At 43.4% G+C, this 15,713-nt stretch overlaps 1 protein-coding gene across 3 annotated transcripts in view; it reads left to right on the top strand.

The window, feature by feature from the left end:
• ITPR2 (inositol 1,4,5-trisphosphate receptor type 2) overlaps positions 1-14,504 on the top strand; it is a 489,660-nt gene extending 475,156 nt beyond the window's left edge. For all 3 annotated transcript variants that reach the window (XM_060658096.3, XM_060658095.3, XM_060658097.3), the window contains exons 56-57: positions 9,652-9,813; positions 10,550-14,504. In XM_060658096.3, coding sequence (XP_060514079.3) covers positions 9,652-9,813; positions 10,550-10,636 — 249 coding nt within the window. In that variant the 3' untranslated portion in view covers positions 10,637-14,504. The remainder of the gene's footprint in view (positions 1-9,651; positions 9,814-10,549) is intronic.
• Positions 14,505-15,713: the final 1,209 nt, after the last annotated feature.

The following is a 15,713-nucleotide window of genomic DNA, read 5'->3' as shown; positions in this document are numbered from 1 at the left end:
TAATGTGAGGAATTTCAGAGGGACTGAGACCTGACATTTGTTTTGTGTCCCCTTGCTACTTGCAAGAGGTTCATCCAGGACTAAGTGAGGGCCTAGGGGGTGGCCCAGAAAATAATTGGAGAGAGAGTAACCTGGAAGTGGTATAGATAAAACAAGATTAGTTGTAAATTAACAATCATTGAAACTAGATGATGGGTGTATAGTCTAGTCACCAAACTTAATATTTGGAATTTTCCATGATAAAGAAAGGCATAAGAATATTTATTATGAATCTTTTCCAGGATCATTAAATAATATAATGGCTCTATAGCTCACTGGACTGTGATGTGTCATAATACATTTGATCATTGACCACTTTGTTGACACTTAAACTATTCCCCATTTGTTGCTATTACCACTAACACTGATAAAACTCTTCTACGTGATTCTTTGGGTCCATCCATGATTATTATTTTTACTTAATTCCATAAAAATTAATATCATAATTATTATCTAATTATATGCTACTGAATATAATTATTATGTCATAATTAATTTGCTGTATGACTTGGAGAAGGCCCTCAGCCTTTATTCTGGACAAAACTGGCCAATGTTAAGTAGCACTTGGCCCTGTTAATTTCTTGAAGCTTGTAACCAGCCAGGGTTCCTCATTGCAAACAATAGCAACTGACTCAGGAAACCTCAGGGAGAAAAGGAATCTGTGAGGGAGGCCGGGAAGGAGGGAAGGATAGGGAACAGGAATGGGAAACAAGGTACGTTCTCAGGGGCCGAGGTCTCTGCTCACAGTCCAGCCTGTTGTCCGTGATGAGACCAGCCACTAGCCACCACGGGCACAAAGCTAAACTGATGGGATCTCATCACACCTGTATCCTCACCTGTTTTTCAGGTCACCACCCAGAGCCCTGCTCTTCAAACACTGGTGCATTTTCAGGTTACCTGGTTAGGCGGACTTTGAAGATCACAGTTCTCTCAACCTCCTAAATAGCCAAGGCCCACCATCTGGCATGCAGACCCCCCCTAGGGAATGACTTTCTGGTCAGCCTGGTGCATTGCAGTGCCTCCCGCCCGTTGCAGGAGAACAGTCCCCGTTACCGGCTACCTTTACCACTACCTAGTGCCTCCACCAGTCTGGAAACGTCTGATGACAGAAATCTTGACCCATGAGTCTTTGAAACTCCAGAGCCTAACACTCTTCCTAACAAGCTTTTGTAAAGCTGTTTTGACTTTTTTGAAACTTTTTTGAACTGTTTTGACCCGCTTTTCCGTCAAGGAGGTCCATGCTCCCCTGTTTCACCCTGGCTCCCTGAGGTGAGGAAGCCACAGAGAGAGGGGACTTCATGCTTCCACCCCTGCAGAGGCTGGAGCCTGCGAGGCCGTGATGCAGTGCTGAGCATCCCCGCTACCCCCGCTACCCCCACCCCCCGCTTGCCCTGCACTGGCCATAGGTCATGCCCACTCCCACCTCAGCTATGCTGCATAGGAAAAGGCCGGGGGGGGGGGGGGGCTGTAGAATAGGACCGGCTTCCAGTCCCTCCCAGCTGTCACTTTTTTTTTTTTTAACGTTTATTTATTTTTGAGACAGAGAGAGACAGAGCATGAATGGGGGGAGGGTCAGAGAGAGAAGGAGACACAGAATCAGAAGCAGGCTCCAGGCTCTGAGCTGTCAGCACAGAGCCCAACGCGGGGCTCGAACTCGTGAACCACGAGATCATGACCTGAGCCAAAGTCGGACACTTAACCGACTGAGCCACCCAGGCGCCCCCAGCTGTCACTTTTTGATTCCAAACCTGCAGCCCTGCTGGGACAAACAGCCCTGTTAAGTCATTTTCACAAGCACACACCTCTCCTTCACTGGACCTTTTTCTCTCCCTGCCTTCCGGAGCAGTGACTACTTCCTGGCAGGCTCCCAGGCCAGCAGCCCCCTTCGCATCTACACCCTGGAGATGATGCCGTGGAAGGGGGTCAGGCAGGAGCAGAGCAGCGAAAGCAGTGGCTGTTGCTCACTGAGCATCTGTCAGGTGCCTTACACAGGCACAAGGTAAGGGCCCACACCTGTACACGTATGGCCCCAGCGGTCCAAGGATACTTTATGTTTGTATAGGGCTTTGTAATGTTCCAACCACTGTCACGTACATAATGCAAACCTGATATCTGAGCATTTAGATTTTAAACATATTTGAACATCTGACAATGACTCTCTAAAGAGATTTTGTTGTTTTGCAAAATCATTCGATACAGATTTGCTTTGGGTAACTAACACATTTAAAACTTTTCAAACCACACAAATTTGGTACTCTACGTTACATTTGTCAGAACCCGTCAGTTGCAGAGGAAGAATTTAGGGAGATACAGATACAGAATAAACAGAGAGCCACAGAAGGAAGATACAGTTAATAAGGACAGGCAAACGAATCTTCCAGTCCCATAACATGTTATTTTTCTAAATTTGTCCAATCCAGGAATAGTGTTGTAACTTCAAAGGATACAGCTAGATCTTTTCTGTCACCTCCAGTTCCTAAAGCTTGTCAGACAAGTGTATATTTTCCAGCTCACCCTTCCTTCTTCTGAACCCCCATGAGAACCAGCCTTTTTGTTGCCTACATTGAGCAATGTTTGTCATATGCAGGTGGGATATTCAAGACTGGGAATGAGACTAGAAACCCAGATGCCAGTGTCCTGGGTGTCCCTTAAGTTTTTGAGGTAATGCCTACCCTGTCATCAAGGTCACCATGTTGCTGAGAGGGTGAGAAGCGCCCTACACTGCTACGTCATTAAGCTGAGACTGGCATGGAGTACTTGAAGCACTCCCCCGTAGCCAAAATGATTACTTCCACTTCAGAAAGAATCCTTGTTCCAGGTTGTTTTTGTAGGTTTGAAGTTCCAGGAAAGCAGCAATGGTGCCTTTCCCTCAGGGACCTTCCGACTTACTTCCAGTAAGTCAGTAGTATTTGCATTGCTAGTGTTCCTTTGGAGAGCCATTTCTGCTGACATCTTCAAACCAGAAGGCAAAGAGAGGAATGCAGGGGGTCATACTGAGGCTTTGGGGAAATGGTTACACTTGTCAGCTTAGGAGCCATCGTAAATGATTGCAGATCGGAAAATGCAGTATAAACATGAGGCTTAGAAGAGAGAGAGATGGGAAGAAGCAAGACCTTAGCAAACATGGTCTTGGGACAGCACATTCAGCAGAGAAAGTGGAAACAGGGCTGTATGAGATGATTTATTGGTACCCCATCATAATACAATACAGTACGTGGTATGTTCAGTGTGTTACCCCTCGTTAGCAGTATTTTAGAGCACTCAGCAAATCGCTGTGAATGTCAAGCATTGATGCATTGTCATCAAGTATCTGCATATGGATCTGATGCCCTCCCTAAAGAATTTGTGTTTCTCACGTTCAATAAGTAAGCCTTTAGCAGGCTTCAGAGGCAACCAAGGGGTGCAAGTTATTATATTCTCACTGTAGTCCGTTTTCCTTGGCAATGTCAGAAGCTAAGCACTGACCGCTCTGTTAGATGTAGAGAAATAGTCCCGTGTATTGAAAGGAACATGAGATTTCCAGTAGCACAGGGTGGAGGCCAAGGCCTGGCCCAGGCACTTTCCATCTGTGTGACCTCGAGCAAGTAACTGATCCTTTTCCTGCCTCAGTGTTGTCGTCTGTAAAACGGGCATGGTAACAATCTCTAACTTATGGAGTTGTTGTTGTTATTGGCCATAGCATGGCTAAAGTGCCTGACACTTGCTAGGCAGCCAACAAGTGGGATCTATAACTATGGTGTGGATAGAATATACTCTTGCTTTCTATTCAGTTTACCAGCTGGCAACTTTGAATGTGTACCTAGTAGAGCTAAAAACACATAAGGCAACTTCACCAAAACTTGGCTCACTGAAATCAGTCACATTACTTCTTCTTCTTCTTCTTCTTCTTTTTTAGTTTATTTATTTTTTGACAGAGAGAGAGAGAGAGAGAGAGGCAGAGAGAATCCCAAGCAGGCTCCACACCATCAGTGCAGAGCCCGTGAGATCAGCTCACGAACCGTGAGATCATGACCTAAGTCGAAATCAAGAGTAGGACACTTAACTGACTGAGCCACCCAGGCTCCCCTCACATTACTTCTTAATCTCACTAGGATGTGGAGAGAAATCATCACAATCTTACATGTCCTTGAGTCTGTGGCCGATTAAGCATCAACGGGGATAGATTATATAAAATCTATCCCAGTACGTAATGTGGAGAAGCTTGTCCAGAAGGGGCAATCAAGTGCAGGGACATCTGTCACTGTATATAAGACCTCAAGGAAACCTAAACTTTCTAGGTTTCAGCCTGGGCAACTATAATATGCTGAGCTTGGGTTATGTGGTTTCAAGGTTGCGTCTAGCTGAAATGTTTCTGTTTGCTCACTTGGCGAGCTCAAGGCTTGTCTCAGCACTTTGAGTTGTAAAGCTTTCCTTGAATTCCTAGCTCACAGAATGCTGAGCCGGAGGGGACATAGAGATGACCTGGGGTATCATTCTAGTCTTACAGATGAGGAAACTGGGACTCAGAGAGTAAGGCCCCCCTCCCTTTGTATCACAGAGCTGGCTTGGGGCTGAGCTAAAACCAAAACCAGGTGTTCTGAGTCTTAGGTCAGTGCTCTTTCCATTATACCACATTGCCTCTTTCACACAAATGGGGCTATCACTCTGAAGAACTAAATGTAAGAATAGCACAGCAAGCCTTGAGGGACACTGACACCCTAATCATGTTATTGAATAACTACACAATTAAATAAGTCCAATGGCTCTGACTGTTGGAAGTACTATTTTAAAAGATTCTTACATTTCTAGTCACCTAGAAAGATTCATTATTTTTAGAATGTAGGGATAGCTAGAGGGTGGGGGCTGGCATGCTCCGTGAGTCCTTTCTCAGAGACGTGACTAGTTCATTTCTGAGCTTTGCATTTTAGAACCCTCAAGAAGCTCTGAGTTTCCACTCACCCAGTTACCAAGTTCATACATTGTAACCACAGAATCTAACAGTTAATCTGCTTTATGCTACCCTGTGGTCAAATATTTTCATTCCTGGTGAAAGAAGGAAATGATTTCATATTGACTAACAAAAGTCAACATGGGAATGTACTAATCATGTGCATGATCACAAGATGTACATAGCACATATGAGTAACTGAGAAATAACGAATCAAGTCAAGCTGCTTTGTTAGATGGCGGACACATTACAAGTTAGCGCAGTAAGGAAGTGGTGTCCTGTTCCGTGTGTCTGTCCTGCGGCTCTGGCTCAGGTGAATATCCAGAGTCTCACCCTCCTTGGTCCGAGCCTTCCATGGAAGCTGCTCTATCTGCCATTAGAGCAGAGAGAGGGACCTTAGGATCCACTTTTGACAAAAAAGCTTATGCAGGATTTACTCTGAGAACACTATTGTACTTGAGTTATTTTGGTGAAAAAAAATGTACTTCCCTCATTAATTTGAAGAAACATCAGTTGTGAAAATTATTTTTAAAAGACTGGCTTCAGTTGTAAAAAGAGGACAGAAAACAATTTAACTTGGTTATTTTTTCGGTTTTAGTGAGAGATGTAAACCACTTAAGTCGGGCTCCTTAAAAATTAAGAAAAGGGTCCACAAAGCATTCAATATTGAAAAAAGTCTTAATCACACATGATCTTTTAGTTTCAGTTTGTGGTCAGTTGATGTAGAGAGGAAGGCTAGAATGAAACAACAATCACAGAAGTGGGAGAGAATAGATGGAGACACAAGCACCCAGACAAAAATGGAGAAAGAAACAAGCAGAAAGAGAAAGAAAGAGGAGGAGGACCAGAAGGGGATTCGAAAAGAACAGCTTCATGGGACTCCAAGAAAGGAGCACAGGGCCTGTAAGCACGAGCTGTCCGTGGCTTTCATCAGCATTTGGCTGAAGCCTTACTCTCCACCTGGAGTACTAGCTCCACGAACACAGGGACCATGAGGTTCTCACTTACCATGGTTTTGCCAGTGCCCAACACAGACATGGTCAACATAGGAAGAATTAGTGAATGAATGGATGGACAAAACAACAGGTGAAGAAAGAGAGTGTAGGGAGAGGGAGTCCCGGCCCCGGGACACCTGTGATAGGATTTGTTCGAAGGTGGCTTCAGAGTCTCACCTATGTTCTCTGAAGATGTTCTGCAGTCTGCTAAGCCTCGGAGCAATGGTGTGCTTCTGTTTCGGAAATTTTCTGGAAGTTGATGCTTCCACCATCCCGACCCTGGGTATCACCATGTCAGCTGGGACCTTCTCGCTCCAGGCCCAGCCGTCTGAGGCTCTCCAGCCCTCTGGCCCATCAACTGCCCTGTCCCCTGCCCTGAAACCCTGTCATGGTACAGACCACCTCTTGCATCCCAGAATGCTGCCTTCTTGGCTCTCCCAAGACCGCCCCTTGTCTTTTAGCCCACTTGGTGGCAGCTGCCTCTTTCCCCAACCCCTCCATACTGAGAGCCCTGCAAGAGGGTCAGCAGACTGGGTTTCCCTTCACTGAGAAGCCATCACATCTTCACCTTCACGTGAAAATGTTCTTTTTCAAGCCTTTCCCGTCACTGCCTTCTAGTAGCTCCTGGTCATATCTGGGACCAGATTTTGGCCCTTGGCCACCCACAGCCTCTTCATCCACCCAACTAGTGACCTCCTTCAGGATGACTTCAGGGACTTTGCACACAATTCATCCTAAAGATCAGCCCCTGCAAATCCAGCAATTTCAAAAAAATGTAGTAAAATACACATAATATGAAATTTACCAGTTTAACCCTTTTAAGCATACAGTTTTACAGCATTAAGTACATTCCCATTGCTATGCAACTGTCACTATGTCCCTCTGCAGAGAATTTGCATCTTCCCCAACTAAAACTCTATATCCATTAAATACTAACTCCCCCAGTTTGCTGATACTCTAGCAGGTTTAAAGCACTCTCATCCTAAAATCTTCATTTCCTGAAGTCGTTCTACATTCAGAATCTTTTTTTTACATTTTTTTTTTCATGTTTATTTATTTTTGAGACAGAGAGAGACAGAGCATGAACGGGGGAGGGTCAGAGAGAGAGGGAGACACAGAATCCAAAGCAGGCTCCAGGCTCTGAGCTGTCAGCACAGAGCCCAATGCGGGGCTCGAACTCACGGACCGTGATATCATGACCTGAGCCAAAGTCAGACGCTTAACTGACTGAGCCACCCAGGCGCCCCTACATTCAGAATCTTAAATGTTATCGTTCCACCTTCTGTCTTGCCAAGAGAGCTGCCTCGTGGCAGACAGGTCTGGGTTGGGGTCCCAGCTAAGCCATTTGCTAACCTCAGTTTCCTCATCTATAAAGCTCCAACAGTAGATGATACTGCAGAGAATATAGATATTAAATAATAAGAGAACTGAAGTTAAGGGGATTGTTGAAAGGACTGAGTGCTTATAGAGCAGTTGGGCCCAGGTCTGTTCTTCTCCATCCTGCCTACCAGGCCACACACTGATGTCCCTCACTCCAGCCAGCCCCTCGCTGACATTTATAGCTTCCCTATACCTTTGTCTTTCTGATACTGGACACACCATCCTGTATCAGTCTGGCTCTCTGTCTCAGATGCACATCCACCCGGGCTGTTGGTAAACAATGGTTTTTGTGGGGGTCACAGTCTGCTAGGCCATCCATCCTGCCCTACAAGCACGGAATGGGCCTGCATTTGGCTCTTCTTCCTGTTTCCCACAATAGCTACTCCAAACCTTTCCCCTTCGGGCCATCTTCCTACCCCGCCACTACTCCAGGTGTTCTCATTCATCTTATTTGTCTCCAGTGACCAGGGTTCTTAAACTTTGGTCCACACAGGAATCCTGCACATCCCCAAAGAGGTTCTGATTTGGAAAGAGGTAGTGGGATTGAAATCTGCAATGTTAACAAGCAACCCCAGAGGATTCTGATGTGCATAATGCACAGTCTCCTTTTCACGGAAGCCTGTCCTAAGCCAGAAGCCCCTTGGAGCAGACATATTGTCTTATCTGATTTTCACCTCTAAATCCTGGGCGATAGATAGATGTTGGAAGGATCGCTTGAATGAATGAATTTGGCTGTCACTGTGCACTCCAGTATGTTACCATTCTCCTTTGAAATGCTAATTAGCTACAGCTGTGTAAATTCAGTTTAAAACTTTTTGATATGTTTATCTTTAATTTTTTATCTGTCCTTTCATTATATTGGGGGTAGGGAACTATAAAGAACTTGCTGTTTTCCCGGTAGTGACAATAGCTACAAAGTGGTAGACGAGACTGAAACAGAAGGGCAGAGATAAGTTGAACCTTTCCTCAGGCGGGGAAAGTACTTTTTTGACCCTCATTCTAGTGATTGGCCAGGCAGAAGTCCTGGCAGCCACTGAGGTGGGCTTTTCTAAAGTGGAAGTGATCTTAAGCAGGAAGATCACTGCCAGGGATGTTGGGAGGTTACCTGGAGAAACAGGTAGGTGAATCGCAATGCAGGTTGGCATACCCAGTTGGTGGTGGAAAGAAAGGCTCACCTGGCTTCAGATCCTAGCTCGGCCATTGCCTAGCTCGTCCAATGGGTGTTAAATTGTTGGGGCGGCTCATCTGTAAAGTGGGGCAAATATGATTTACCTTGCAAGCTCTTTTGAGCATTGAAAAGTGTAATCTAAGTAATGCACAGTGATTCTATGACATTAAGCAAGCGAGTTGTCAAGAGAGCTGGGCATCTGGTTAACTACTCGTTTCTGCAGCAGTAGAGGGCCGCACACATACTCACACCCCTACACCCAGTCTGCCTAGAAAAACAGAAGTGGTACCAGCTATTGCCCTCTGGGGAAGTGTAACTCTGAAACCTCATCCTCACTGTAATAAAATGTTTCCAGAGGGAGCAGACAGAACAACCCAGGGCCATGCCCTTCCACTTCCTTCTTGCCTGAGTGGAGCTCAGAGCCCGTCTTGGGGAAGTGGGGGGTAAACCAGTTCAGCATGGGTGGCTGGAACCGAAACATTTCTTTTACCACCCTCCTATCCTGCCGCCCCTCTCTCTCCCGTGCCGGGGGAGGAGAAACAGCTTATGCCTGCAGTACCCACACGTACTTGGATCTGTTGTCCTCAGCCTCCTGACCCTACCTCATCATTCGTCAGGATTCACTGAATGCCCTCTGGGATCGGGGTGCTGTTCTAAATGCTTTATCTGGGACCTTTGTGGGAGCCTGTAGGAAGTTGGAGCCAATATTTAAAATCTTCCCCCAGCTCATGAAAACCAATGTTTAACCCTCACTTCATTCCCACCAGCAGGCCTGGCCAGAAAGAGTAACTTTTGCTTTGAATACTAAGAAACTTTGATCTAAATGTTAATACTGGGGCGCCTGGGTGGCTCGGTTGGTTAAGCATCTGACTCTTGGTTTCACCTACTGTCATGATCTCATGGTTTTAGGAGTTTGAGCCCCACGCCCGGCTCCACACTGACAGTGCAGAGCCTGCTCAGGATTCTCTGTCTCCCTCTCTCTCTGCCCCTCCCCTACTGGTGCTGTCTCCATGTCTCTCAAAATAAATAAATAAACTTAAAAAAATAAATGTTAACACTAATGAACACCTATAAACCTTCTTTACAGAACTGTAGGCTCCCTTCCATCACTCCCTTGTTCTTGAACACGTATTTGCTTTTAGGAGAAGAATTTAGACTGGTTTCCTCGGATGCGAGCCATGTCCCTCGTCAGCAATGAAGGTGACAGCGAGCAAAATGAGATTCGGAACCTGCAGGAGAAGTTGGAATCCACCATGAGTCTGGTCAAACAGCTGTCTGGTCAGCTAGCAGAGCTCAAGGAGCAGGTCAGTGTGCTCAGGGAGCCGGGGCTAGAGCTGGGTGAGCTTGAATCATTCACCACCATTGAGTGAAGGGCAGTGAGGGGAGTGTGGAGAGACCTGGACACTCCTGGGGGCCAGATTGTTATTCACAGGGAACTGTAAATTCCAACGAGGAACCCTCACACTGTGCTGTATGAACCACATCCCCGCAAGTAGAGGCTTCCATTTGTCCCATTACCACCTGTGTGCCCCTTCTGCACCCATGGAAGTGGGGGAGAGGAGTAAACGCCAAAGTACAAGGGCCTCTTTGCATTTTTTGATAGAAACTGGCATTTTGTGCCATCCTAGCCATTACTAAATACATCGGAACGGCAGATCATCTTCAGAATCTGTCATTTCAATGCTATAATCAACCCTTTCATCGCGTAAAATTATTAGTGGTAGTAAAAATACTATCAAAAGTAACTGTGGTAGCTATTAAAAAGACTAGGCTGACGGTGACGATTGTCTGACAAGCAAAGAGCCGCTCTAAAAGAACCATGGTTCCTGTTTTTAACCACAGAGAGGGGTTTGCTTATTTTCTGCTTGTGGAAATTCACTTAAAAAAAAAACATTTTCCCTTTTTTAAAGGTAAATAGATTCTATATGATGCCAGACACAGACTGTAGGTGCTTGGGAAATTTACCCCCAAGCTGTGCAGCCCACCAGCACTGGGGAAAAGTGAGAAAATGAGCTGAACACACTCTCTCTTTTCCCCCAGATGACAGAACAAAGGAAGAATAAGCAGAGACTGGGCTTTCTCGGATCAAACACACCCCATGTGAATCATCACATGCCACCACACTGATACCATGGGGGGGAAGCCGTGACTAGCCTTTCATCAGTGTCCTGCCTGATCACTGAATAAAGAACTGAGATGGAGGGGAGTGAACAGTGCCTATTGTTGAAAGTTAAAAACAACCAAGTGCCAAGATGTGGAGTGGTTTAGCTCTGAGAACAATTTATAACTGTTTTCATGGTTGAGGAGACCAAACTTAAAAGCTGGAAAGCACACATCACGCATTCTTAATGTAACTCCAAGTAGCTTGCTCACATGGAAGCAGAGGGGACGGGAGGCAGGGTGGAAAGGGGTGGGGTGTGGCGCAGAGAGAAGAACTACCTTTTGCTAAATCAACGAGGGAGTCTGTTTTGTCTTAAATACTGACTGCAACCTTCATCATGGTTGGTTGGGACTTCTTTCTTTTCATCATGGCATAGAGGCTAGTGATACAGGTATTCAGACTCTGGGGGCTGCATTTTACTAAGGAAAATAATGGAAAAGATTAAAAATGAGGGTTGCAAAGAAAAATGTTAATGCTTCCAAACCGTAGCTGTCACGGGGCAATTCTCTTATCTATCACATGCGACACAATGTATTTACAGCTCCACGAACATCGTGCTTTGGAGCTTCCGCCCCTCATGCTGACAGCACAACTGAGATGTGGTTGCTTTCTCTGAGATTCGGAGGGGCTCTGTCGATGTGGAGCACAAAAGGGGATTTTCATATAACCTGCTCAAAATGTGTTTTACGTCATGTATAGTGTAAGCTTTTTAAAGACTGGGGGAAGTAAAAGCTGACAGGAAGCCCCAGGGAGGAATTTTTGTGAACCTATGTATGCTATTAAAATATATTGAGAATAATAAATGAAAGTGCTTAAAGGTGACAGGGAATATTGAGAAACTTATGATGGTCACATTTCCTTTTATAAATAAGGAGTAAAAGCTTTTGATTCATGTTTGCTGTGCTTAAGGAACTGAGTGGTTTTATTTATCCTATTTCTGCAGTTAGGAAAAAAAAAACTAAGAAATTTATTGAATGCCCAAGAAAATGCAGCATTTCAATTGCACGTTTTAAACTGTATCAGTAAGAGCTTTTCAACATGTAGAAAGATAATAATCTCTTCCCCAAATTGTTTCTATGTTAAATTATGCAACCAGGATTTGTGGAGGGAGAAAATAACCTGCCGTGCTCGTAATATTTTTTGAGACTATACATTTAGAATGTTAAAGCAAACTGACGGTAATGAAAGCACAGGACACCAGACTCTGGGAGATGCTTTGCAAGTTGATCTCTGGTCCCTGCCCCCATAGGAACAAACAATTCTCTCCAGAGTCTTTAAACTCTCAAGTTTTTACCGCCAAGGTTTAAGGTCTGGATGGGGTTTGCTATGACCATTTTGAAGCATTTGAATGGTTGTCATTTAAACTATTGGCTCTTAAAATTCTCAAATCATGGTCTGGATAGATCATAAAGGATTCCTGAACCAATCCTTCTTCCACAATGTTAAAATGTAGATTTGGAGAGAAGCTGTTGAAACCCAGAGCAGCAATTTTTTAGCTGAATCTACTGGTACCTTCCATCCCTCACCCCAGTACTTCCTCATGTTAAGAATTCTTTACTGTAACACCATAGTATTTTCCCTTACCAGTCACTGACGGACCATGATCCAAAAATACCAAGAAATTGGGATATCTATCTGCATGCAGCACAGAACTTTGAGCCTAGTAGGCATTCAACAGGTGTATGAGAAATTCCACTGACGCTCAAAACTTTAAACTATATCACATACTTGATTTTTTTAAATGGCGTCACCAAAGCCAGAGTAGACCAAAGCAGCCATTGTTTTAATCCAAGACCATCATTGTTATAACAGTATTAAATGAAAGTACACTTTAAAATATTTTAATGAGAGAGTGTGCAGGTGGGGAGAAGTGGAGAAAATTGGTAAGGATTGACCATACTCTGGTGTGGAAACCCATCTCTTTTTGAACACAAAATAAAATATTTTTGATGTCCGAACATCAGGAGAATAGATTAATTTGTACAGATGAGAGCAACCTGTTTTTCATGTGATGAACTATCTCTTCTTTTCTGGGACCATGATAGGTCTTTCTTATAGTGAATAAATCATTGGGTAGATAACTGCCATCAACAAATGGCCAAACAGTGTTAGTGGCAGCTCACCATTTCACAGATCTTTTCCCATGGGGAGTATCCAAAAGAGATTGCAACTAACAAGACTCTTGTTCAAAATTGAAATATTTCTCAGTTGTGTTTTCTCTCTTGCCTAAAATCTTGGAGATTGTAGAGCAAAAGAAATAAAAACAAGCAAACAAAGAAGGCACTTTCCAGGCTCTTAAAGTCATGATGTTGCAAGAAGATAACGGGAAACTTGACATTTGGTAGAAGTTTATATTTGTTATGTATATGTTTGTTAATGCAACTGGAATATTTGACCTAGGCAAGTATCAGTTAACATTTTAATATTTATATAGTGGCATTAAAATGAACACAATAATCATTGATTTTGATGTTAAGGGAAATGTTTTACTCTTTAGTTATTAAAATGCATATTAGTTTAAAAAGATCAATTTCTTCTGAATATAATTTTTAATTTCAAAAGGATTTTATTCCCTTGCATGCTACACTGTGAGGCCCAAGATTTTAATGAAAGTATGTTTCCTAAGTTATAATATCATTTTAGGTAAGAAAATGTTTGTATCATATAAGACTATAATATTAATAAATAAATTATATACATGTAAAAATTATTTTTTCTACCCCTTGAGAAAGTTCATTTAGAAAGGGCTTATTTTCTTGCTTATTGAAATTCCTCTGTTGATGACAAAGATACAGTTTCTAGTAGTTTATTGATTATATCAGGAAGATATTTTGTTCAAGTCAGAACTAATCATGTGTGTATTTCCATATTCTCAGCTCACAATGCATTGTTTTGATGTCTTTTTTTATAGTTGTTTTATTATCCTATAGTTGTTTTATAGTTGTTTATTACATACTAGGGTTGAGCTGAGTGGAGAGGTTTGTGGTCTTAAGATTTGGTCAGGGAAGGTGGAGATGGATCTTCACTATAATCAGGGAAAAGGAGTAAATGATAGATAATAGGAAGAAAAGGGTTGGCCCTGGAGACTGGGGGGCGGGGGAGGGGAAAGTAAGTAAATATTGTACAGGCATAATGATATAACAGATTACAAGCTCAAGAGATCACACTTAAACATGCATGGAACAATGCTTGGTGGAAAAGCAGCTGTTAAGAGGCATAGTCCCTCAGCTGTTCTTAAACTGTTATAGAGTAGCAAATCGACATATTCTGACCCACAGACCAGCTCCAATATATACGACACATGATACGCTTCGAAACAGAGTGGAGCGAACACACGTGCCTATAGGAGCCAGGCAAGTCACTAAAATGCGTGACATTATGGGGTGTACACCATTTGTAGCGAGTGGGGAGGCTACGGTGAACTCTCTCTTTGCAAAATTTGACAACCATTTCCAGTATTTAGAAAATGCCCGAGGCCATTTGAAGCCCTCTTGTCACTCATTGGCTATCTCTAAAATAATTGTTGGTAAAACCATAGCATTTAGTAAAAGAAAACACAATGCCAAAACCAAGCAGAGGAGCTAATGTGCGTGGGAAACTGGAGAAACTGGAAAACAAAACCAACTGTCATCTCTGAACTGGAGTGTTTTCATGGACTTGAATAGTTTATAAAATTATCGTACCAGTACTTCTCATATCATCACCAATAGACTTTTTTCCTGCTGTAGAGTATTACTATTTCTGCCTCAAATAGTATGATTCTAATAGAATATGTCAAGACCAGATAAGTATAATTTATAAATTATTATTAATAAATGGGATTTATACAACTTTTTTGTGTGTGACACTTTAAGTGCTTTTTTTTTCATTTCTTACCATTTTCCTAAATAATGTATCAGTATGAAAGTCATTATTATTGCTGTTTTACATAGTGAGACACGAAGGGCAAAAAATTGGGTGAGTTGAACCACACTGCACTAATCCAAATGGAACATTTTGCCCAACATTTGTTGGGAGTTGGCTAAATCCCCAACTGGCCAACACCTACCGGAATACGTATACTGAGTCTGGTGCCTCTGAGATGGGCTCAGTGGACACAGGCTGTTCAGTCATCTAGCATTTCCTGGTGCTTTGCAATGATAGTTCCCCTCAGAAGAGAACGAAGCATGCAACAGCTGAAATCAAAATGAGTTGCATGAATCACATGCAAACCGTGAATGGAATTCTTTGCTCATGTGGGCATTTTCCAGTATGCCACAGTTCCTTGAAGCAGTGTGGCAAGAATTATTTTGTTTTGCTTGGAATCAGAGGAAAGGTTGGGGGAAGGGACTTGGACAATGAGTTCCTCTTCCAGTAAGAATAATTGGCACGAAGGGCAGGAGTTTGCCTGTGGAGGGAGCGTGATGGATGTCTACAAGTCACCCTGCCTTTGGTCAGCCACGGTGCTTTGAGGAAGTCCTGGGAAAGCCTCATCTTCTTGACACAACTGTAGGCCAGAAGTCTGTGTACCTTAGCCTCTCTTCTGTCTTTCCTCAATAGCAGAGCTGCTGGGACATTATATGGAATCGGCCACATGACAAAGAAACACAGAAACCCAACTTTATGCAGGTAGAAAATTTATAGGAACAGAGATTAGTCGTTGAGCACAGTTGGACTCAATTCAACAGAAATTTCTCCTTTTTCTTTTTTTTCTTGCACTTCAATGTGGATTTCCCCTAGAATAGCCTGTTCCCCTTTAATGCTGGTCCTGGGGATAAAGTCACCTCCTGAGAGAATTATCTCCTCACAGCTGTGGAAATGTGGATACAGGTGTGGATTTCTTTTGCAATCCACTGCAACACATCCCTCCAAAGTCCCACCCCTACCGCCACCCCATCACATCTATTTGCTTAGGAAAAAGTGCCTGAGCTGCTCCCTGTTCTAATAACTGCTTTTAGTTTGAGTTTATAATTGTCTTCACTTTGGAGAATTGTATCTGCCTTTCTATATGCCATAACCTGGTACTTCTTTTTCAACGTGGATAAAATGTTTCTTCGTGATCCT

This window comes from Panthera onca, chromosome B4 (assembly GCF_046562875.1).
Source record: "Panthera onca isolate mPanOnc1 chromosome B4, mPanOnc1 haplotype 2, whole genome shotgun sequence".
Classification (NCBI taxonomy): domain Eukaryota; kingdom Metazoa; phylum Chordata; class Mammalia; order Carnivora; family Felidae; genus Panthera; species Panthera onca.
Note: the sequence above shows the minus strand (reverse complement) of the source record. Positions and strands in the feature narration are given on the sequence as shown.